The 9,239-nt window shown below is 46.3% G+C and overlaps 1 protein-coding gene across 1 annotated transcript; it reads right to left on the reverse strand.

Moving 5' to 3' along the window:
- Window positions 1-635: 635 nt before the first annotated feature.
- On the reverse strand, window positions 636-5,495 carry LOC124681508 (cyclic nucleotide-gated ion channel 2). The gene is made up of 6 exons (XM_047216419.1): window positions 5,461-5,495; window positions 4,666-5,350; window positions 2,915-3,130; window positions 1,991-2,313; window positions 1,578-1,689; window positions 636-1,472 (listed from the first exon to the last, which is right to left on the reverse strand). The coding sequence occupies exons 1-6, from the start codon at window positions 5,493-5,495 to the stop codon at window positions 648-650; spliced, it is 2,196 nt and encodes a 731-aa protein (XP_047072375.1). The 3' UTR covers window positions 636-647.
- Window positions 5,496-9,239: the final 3,744 nt, after the last annotated feature.

The following is a 9,239-nucleotide window of genomic DNA, read 5'->3' on the forward strand; positions in this document are numbered from 1 at the left end:
AAAAAAAGTATTTTAGAAACACATATGCAACATAGAAAAAATCCAAGGAAAAGATAGGGTGTCTCTAAATCTCAGTCGACTGAGACTTAACTTATGTCTCAGTCGAATTACATCAGTGTGTTTCAATGCAGGTCTAAACAAAGTGCAAACAACAGCAAACATGAATCTTCAAGTAAAAAACGAAATCCAGCGTTGGAGGACGTGACTGAGACATAAGCTACGTCTCAGCTAGCTGAAACTTAGCAATTCCTAAAAAGATAAGCTTGTAGAAAACACCCGGAAAGTTTTGCAACATTTGTCGCGTCTTTTGACAACAAATTTTAAAGGGGTTGTTACAAAATTAACATACATATGCAACATCAAAAGAATTCGTGAAATAAGGCATTGAAGTCCATCTCTGCTTAGGAAAATCCATTTAAAATCGAACAATAAAACCAACAAGATTATATACCACCTCCATTATTGATCATCTTTAACTGACAAACGAATGTGAATGCCCTGTCTGTCAGGACAACGACGACAAATACACATTGTACAACCGCTCGCCGTACGTCCGGCACATTGACATGCCTGATCGATGGCCCCTCCACGCACGCTGCTGCATCCCACAAACCTATTCATCATCCAGTACCGACTACCGAGTAGGCCTACTCGAGATGGTCGTGCGGTCTGAGCGACATGAACATGGCCGCGTAATGGCGGAGCCGGCGGTCCCCGTCCTCGGTCCCCTCCGTGCCGGCCGGCGGGATCACCACTACAGTCGCCATTTTCCTGGCCCTGTACCTCCTCCAGGCGAGCTGCACGTTGACGGCCGCCCACGTCCGCCAGTTGGACGAGTAGTACCGCGCGGTGCGCTTGAGCTTGTCGTTGGCGAACTTGTACCGGAAGTGCTCCGTGATGTACCGCAGGTCCGGCGCGTCCAGGCAGAAAGCCTGCGTCGCCTCCACGCACTCGAACGTCGCCGACGACGCCGGTAGCCGGTCCAGGAACGGCCGCCGGAGGCACCACGACAGCAGCTCGTCGCCCAGAAAGCTGCCGGCGCCCAGCACGCACGTCGCCACCACGCCCTTGGTCAGCGGCTGCGAGCTTCGGAGCTTCCCCTGCAGGATGAACACCATGCGCTGCACCGGGTCGCCCTCCCGGATCACCTTCTCGCCGCCGCAGAACACCAGGGGACGCAGCCGGTCGCAGATGTTGTCCAGGATCAGCTCGTCCATGCCGTGGAACAGCGGCACCTGTTTGACGAGCTCGAGGCAGAGGTAGCGCTTGATGTCCCGCCGGAGCCCCTCGGGCAGGTCCTTGATCATCTCCATCTCCTCGTCGCCGGTGATCGCCGCCCACCGCTCACGCTCATACTTCCGGACCCTCTGACGCAGCCGGGACGGCAGCTGCCTCCTCCTCATCCACCATTCCATGTCCCGGAACCGCAGCTGCATCTTCCGCTTCCTCGCCAGGACGGCGTGCAAGAATACCTGCAACAAAATGCATCACTACTTGTTACTGTTACTGAAGCCAGCCAGCTGCAGAGTGCAGTAAAAACGATCGGAACGCCAAGGAGGAGAGCTAGCACTTCATACCTGTATGTTTCCGATCAGTAACGTGAAGAGCATCAGCCCACTGAGTACATTGATGATGCTGAATATCACCTCAAGCCAGTTGCTCGTCGGCTCAAGATCATTGGCAAAGGTACTGCCGATTAATGCATGCCAATTGTATGAGATATAAGTGAGATGGTGGTAGAGCAATATATTGCCAAGACAAAGAACTAACTGTTTTGTTCCCATGAGGGAACAATTAATAAGAAAACAGGTGCATACAACAACCATGGAATAGAACTTTTTTTCTTGCTGACCCAAGAAACTGGAAAATTTCTCACATATCAAACTGAGAGGAATATGCACACTCAAATAGAATAACAGCCTCAGCTGCAGGATGCAGAGGAAAACAAATTCAATTTCAGAAAATGGGTGATATTAACATGCTAAATTACCTGAGAGTCATGAGTCCCCAAAATATAGGATAGAGGATTTTCACAGCTAGCGAATTGCTCGAGATAACAGGAAGAGCTCCCTTGTAGATTCCATAAGCAAAGGCGCCATTACCACTTAGACAGGCCGGCAGGTTTGTTTGACCAAAAGAAGTTAAGTTCGTATCACATGCCAATTCACTAATATCTGACCAAGGGAACTGAAAGCACATCTCCTTAGAGCAAGCCAGGGACATCAAATTGCAGTTGTTGGTTTTATGGCATTCTGCTCGGAGGCAAGAGGCAACACGCTGAATCGCAAGAACATACCAACATCCACCTGCAATCTGGAAATAGCAGAATAATGATGAATAATCAACATTGTAAATAATAATGTAGCATGCACGATCCCTTAAATTAGGAACTGTGCCTTCATATGGAATTCCAAAAAGGAACATATTAGTAAAATGTGTTGAAGCCATTATGCTATTTAATTTAATGTGCATCTTGGTCTTTTGACCGACAACTGGCCTTCATTCAACCAGCATTCAACATCAACATGATATATGCGATTCCCCACAAGAAAAAAAAAAAGAAATTAAAAGAAGAATGATAGTAGATGAGTGTCTAGGACAGTTTTCCTGCTCAGCAATAATATGAATAATGATTTTTTTAATATAAACAGCTTCGTACTTCCCCTTGAGACAATAATTGCCTTTAGAAATTTGAGCAACTTTTGCAGATACTGTAGAGCAACCTTTGATTTTGTGTGACAAGATTACTGCTAGGTGTGCTCTAAATTCAGAACATCATTGGCAAAACTAACAACTAGATATCTATGATTGCAATAAATTGCACCCAATGAAACTGAGAGAGAGGCTCCGGGATTCCTTGTCCATGATTTTGTTTATAGTCCTTTGCGTAACGAATGGAAGAGAGAATACTCACATGCGAAGCAATGAAATAGGCAAACAGATTTAGACCAAATCCCCACCATACTGTTCCAAATATGTAGCCTGTCACCTTCTGCATTTTCCTCATGATATAAATACTATGATACACCTTGGGGAGAAATTGCAATACGAATATAAGCAACAATATCGTCATGATGACTTTAACTTCCTCTTCTCTGATTAGCTTTGGTATGACCAGCCAGAAGATGATCTGCAGAATTCGATGGGTCAAATTATTGAGTAAAACAGTAATTTACAAGAATTTTAAAAATTCCAAAAGGATTTGTATATGCATTGCGACTGTTTCGCTAGTAAGCATTGAGCAACCTACAGGCTCCATGAAAGTTTGCGGTGCAAAAAGGAATATATCTTCAAACTATATCTTCATGATAATTTCAATATGGTCCTACAAGAATATATATCTTCAATATATATAGCTAGTAATATGCTACGATAATTAAAATTCGATTCACCATAGTAACCCACATAAGCACATTCCCTTAACATCCCACTTTCAGAACACTACTGTCAATAGAACTTAATCTATGTGAAAAAAGAGAATATGTTTAATTCCATCACACCGATAATTGAGCGGTCCCTTTTGAACAATATAACAGCTCTTCGATTTTCGTATAAATCATCACATAATCAATTATGAAAAGGACAGTACTACCATTTTTGTGGCCATGGCTGATCCATATGCCGTGCTACACTGCTACAACTACACACGTCGAGTTCCCCGCGTAAAATTTGACAGCATCAATAATACACACTGAACATTACCGGACGATCTGATCGACTAGGACTGATAAGCATATATCGGCGAAGAAGACATAAAGCAGCCAAAATCAGCATTAAAACACCAGCCACATGGGAGGCAGAGGTGAAATGAGATATATGTCTGTTAAACTGCATGGCAAATCACAATTTTACACCTATATAATGTTGGTCTCCACGTGGACCGGCAGTGGCCAGCGAACCACCTTAATTAAGCATGCAGCAAGCCGATCGACAATGAGCATATTGCATGCAGATCTGCATAATTGAACCGTCATTCTCCCTGATATTTTCCTTCATGAATGATGATTGTTAGGTTTCCCTGTTACATCCATGGTCATATTCTGAAGCTGCCAATCATTGCTCATTGGCCTTAGTCCTCTTGTAACCATCCGTACTTATTCCGTAATCGCATCAGTCTCTATCATCCATGCTGCTAATTTCGATCGGAATTCTCTACTAGGTTCAGGGCCATTCCAGTAGGATGGACCCTCACTGGCACTACACACATGGCCGGACACCTAGGTGACATGAACTCGCAGGTGTATAACACAAACACTCTACTGTTAACGTTTACGACAAGGGCGTTGTGGTGTTGTATCATCCATTGCTAATTTGGATCGGAATACTCTACTGGGGTCGAGGCCATTCCAGTAGGCTGGACCCTCGCTGCCACAGCACACATGGCCGGACACGTAGGTAACAGCAGCCATCAGTATTCAGTAGAGAGTAGGGCAACCTGCCTGCAAATTTACACATGAACTGGCTGGCCCGTACTGTTAACATTTCCGACAAGGACGTTGCGGTGCTCTACAAACCAGACATGGGGGCGAATCCCCCATAATTCGGTCGCACTTGATTGCCCACCTACTTAGCCAAGGCATGTCGTGTTCTTCTAATGGTTGAATTCCATGGTGGAGAATGGTAGATATTCGAGCGGTGAAATGAAATGAAGTGAGGTGAGCTGACCTGTGGGATGGGGAGGATGACGAAGAGGTCGAACCAGAGCCCCTTGGCGGATCGCGCGTAGTGTGCGGCGATGGCGCGCGGGTCCCAGACGAGCTTGCCGCATCCGACGACGAGGGAGTCGCGGGAGACGTAGGCGAGGCGGAACTGGACGAGGACGTGCGCGAGGTGGGCGAGGTCGGCGGCGGTGCGGAGCGCGGTGACGGCGGCGGCCAGCCCCGCGTCCATGTACATGCAGGGCGCCCCCGCGCGGCCGACGGAGAGCGCGTAGAAGAAGAGCGGGTCGACGGCGAGCGCGGCGGCGCGGCCGAGCAGGATCCAGCGGTTCCAGCGCTGCACGCGCTTGCTCCGCGGGTCCAGCACCGGGCCGAACAGCCAGCGCGCGGCGGCGGCCGGGGAGGTGGTTGGGGAGGGGTGCGAGGAGTGGGGCTGCGGCTGCACGGGCACCAGCGAGGACCCGGCGTCCGCGTCCCAGTCGGGCGAGTGCACCTGGTCGCACGTCGTGGAGTGGAACGCCGGCACCCCCGGCTGCGTGCACGCGTAGCACTCGCCTGGAGGCCCCGCTGCGAGGGCTGGGCGGCGGTTGGTACCGCCGCTCCCGCCGGCCTGCGACTCCTCATCCCCGCTCTGCTCCTCGCCGCCCACGCCCAGCGCCCTCTTGACCCCGTCCCGCGCCTGCGCGAGCAACCTAGGTCGTCGCAGCACGAAACAGAACGCACGATCAGCCGCCAAAATCGAGGAATCAAGCCGTCACCATTGACACACACACACACACACTGCAAGCGCGCTGTAGCTTACCTGGATGGGGAGCGGAGGAAGGCGAAGGAAGGCATGTCCCATGAACGGCGGAGACCGTGAACCGGCCAACGGAGCTTGGTAGCAAGCAAGCAGGGAAGAGAGCTTGGAGCCGATCAGGTCGATCAACCGATATGAATGCTTGGAGATAGAAACAAGCGCTGCGCCGCACAGGTGGCGGTACAACTGGCCCCGGGCCCCAGTACGTGTCAGCGTGGGGTCGCACGCCGTCGCCGTGCGCACCCAGCGAGCCTGCCTGCCTGGCTGGCGATCGAGTGGCTCCCTCCTCCATGACGAGACGAGCCGGTCGTGTCATGGACCGGACGGATGAGTACAGCGTGCAGCAACGGGATCACTAATTTGTTCATGTCGCCTAATGCCAATGGTGTTTGTCTGGTGGTCTGTGGACTGTGGAGAGATCGGACTTTTGCCGCCGCCGAGAACGGTTGAGAGATCTTGGAGCTTTGCGAATTCAGTGCAGTGTGCACAACAGATGGTGCGTAACGTGCTCCGGCTCATGGACCGGGTCCGCGCGGTCGAGTCGGGGTTAGTTGTACTTGGACGAGACCACGGGGACGGGGTTGGGCCACATATTTGCCACACGTGGTCCGTGTCCTTGGGCCTGGGCTCCAAACCGTGGCAGGGCGGAAACGGCTTTACACCCACGCCATGTACGATTAAAACAAATGTAAAATTAAAATGGAAACTTTTTAATGTTTTATAGTTTTTTTAGGTATTTACCAAAATAATCTTGTAGAATTTTGGTGTTTTTCATGCAGAAATATGTTGATAACTTTTCCCAAAAAAAGTGCATACCATACCGCCGATCAAACTGTATGAGTTAAGTACGCGGATGAAACGTTGGAGGTTCTTCAGGTTTAGTGGTACCATGAGCACGTGGGACGGGGAATCGATCGAGTCATAGACGCCGCTAATACCTAATGGGTTTGTTCAACTATGAGTTAAACCTATTAGCATTAACATCTTAGGTGTAAGAAAAGTTAACTTTTTCACATATTACAAGTTTCAGGCAACGAAACTAACCTAATGCATGGCTAGCAGATTAGATAAAATCTATCTGACAAAGCTTCAACTTCACATAGCTTGAGCAGACCAGTTCAGCACATCATGGCATAGTGATTCACAACAAAATTCTAACAATTGGATTAGCTTGAGTAGTATTGGTGATGCTACGAGTGGGTCGTACTAGGACGTGTCCCACCCTCCTCTACAATCTTTCCCTTATGTTTTGTCATAATGTGAGTCATGAACAGTAAATAGCCCACTCACGGCCCACTGTCTGATTATTGGCCCACCCATAATTTCGTGTCATGCTCCACTGTTGAGGAGTACTACTTGTCAAAGTCGCAGCGGAAGTCATCAGTTGGTGTGCACCGATTCCAAGCTTCTCCTCATCACATGTGTAGCCGTGCCCAATAAAAGATGAAGGAACACATATTAAAGATGATAACAATAGAGGACTTGATCACATATTGCTTAGAAGGAAATTTATTCCTCGTACTCCAAGTAACCTAGCAGGCATCAACAATAAGAAAGGTATGCATGAAGCGAAGCATGACATTGCCAAAGAGATTCAGTGTAAGAGTTAGATCCAAAAATATATTTTCAAAGAGCCCTAAACAACTATTTGCAGTACAATAAGCGACACAAAAATGATTGGTGGTATCCACATTGCTACTGAGAGATCAATGAGGACATTCACACCAATTTTTTTTCTTCATATTCTCCTTACTAAGCGTAGCATCTTGAATGGACCTTCAAAGGAAAGCATTGTCTTAATAGGATCTTTTCCCCTTCCCATTAGGAACCTCATTTCTAAACATGATTGGCATGATTTGTAATATCATCTAACTGAGATTGCAAATGGAAATTACCTTATCCAAATAGGATATTTTGATGGACCTTCGAGACTTGCTAAAAGATGAGCTTGAGAAATAGTATCCAATATCACAGGATGGCTGGTGGACATAGGAGTAGTTCAACTAGGGATCTAATCAAATTCTCACTAAATTATCATTATTTAGAACCACCTTTCTACCCTTAAAACAAGTTTTTTTGTTCACTTCTAGTAAAGCCTTGCAACATGAAGAATTGCTTGCTCTCATTTTTAACACCAACAAAAGAAATCTCAAGTATTTAGCTTTGACAATCTTTTGTCAAGGTTCCTCCCGAGTTTCAAGTTTACACTACCATTTGCAAAGGCGCCTAATGTTTTATATCTTGAGCTTGTTATTTCTGAGGCTAATTTTTCTTTAAATCTACAAACTCTAACCCATTTAACATAGTACGATTGCGGGATTATCCTTTACATGGCAGAGTATTGTGGCTGGGATACAAACTTTAAAGAGGGGATTTATTTGGCATGTGGGAAACAGTGACTCAATTAATATTTGGAAGTATCCATGGATTCCTAGAACCCCGGATAGAAAAGTGACTACTCCTCGAGGGCATGCAATATACACGAAGGGAAATGAACTGATTGATGCGATTTTAGGACACTAGGATCAAGGGCTACTAGCTAGCTTATTTTCTCCCCTTGATATGAGAGGCATTATGCAAATCCCCTGTAATTATAATGATGTTGATGATTTTATGTGGCTAGGCAAAGGTTAATTTTTGTTCTTGGTGCGCTATGCATGGAATACTACCACTGAAATCTATTTTGATTAATAGACACATTGGAACCAGTGGTCAATGCCCTCTATGTGATACATGCCCCGAAGATGTCAAGCATATGCTATTCTTGTGTCAACATGCATCCGACTTATGGCGTGTACTGGGACTAGATGATATAGTTCAAGTTGTTATGCAAACTGATCGTTCAAGTTCAGTAGTACTAGAGGAGTTATTGAGATCAACACCGGCTGATGCTCTTGGCTGCTCGGCTTTCAAAATCCAGGAATTGGTGGCGGTCACAAGCTGGTACATTTGGTGGATTCGAAGAAGGAGAACACATGGTGAGTCATGTACGCCTATAGTAAAATGTGCGATGAACATCCGAGGCCTTGCTGCCAATTTTGATAAAGAAAACAAAGCCGAAAGTCGACATTGAAATGTACATGGGAGAAGTCACGCATGCACTTCGTTAAACTGAATGTGGATGCAACTTTTAATATACATGAACACTTCGGTGTAACATATGCAGTTATCAGGGACTACCATGGATGCTTTGTTGCGGCCTCGTCCAAATTTATCTCACATGTGCCATCTGCAGCAATGACCGAGGCATTGGCCACATAGGCGGAGCCAGATCAGTACATGGTTGTACAAATGTACTCCCATTATTTTTGGCAGCAGCTTGTATACATATGGCTAACTTAAATACATAGCAATATAAAATCAAATAAATATAAAAAAATATGAGTAAAAATGTAACTTCAGGTGTACTATATGCACCCATTATTCGTACGTTGGCTCCGCCCCTGGTTGGCCATGAGACATGGCTTAGAATGGCAGTATCAATTGGTGTCAGTATTGTTGAAGCGCAAACAGATTCAATGTAGGTGATACAATATTGCGGCCTATATGAACATATGTTCAATGATGCTACAACGATTTATGCGGATTGTGTTAGTAATGCAAGTTTAGTAGGGAAAGTTGAGTTTAGCCACTGTTCGAGAGATGTAAATGTAGTTTTTCGCGAGATTGCTAGGTCTTGCTTTCATATTAAAATTTCATGTAATTGGGTGGAGGAGCCTCCTAAATTTATCCTTAATACTCTCGTGAATGATGTAACTATTACTTGATATTAATAAAGTTAC

The sequence above is a fragment of the Lolium rigidum genome, unplaced genomic scaffold (assembly GCF_022539505.1).
Source record: "Lolium rigidum isolate FL_2022 unplaced genomic scaffold, APGP_CSIRO_Lrig_0.1 contig_45531_1, whole genome shotgun sequence".
Taxonomy (NCBI): domain Eukaryota; kingdom Viridiplantae; phylum Streptophyta; class Magnoliopsida; order Poales; family Poaceae; genus Lolium; species Lolium rigidum.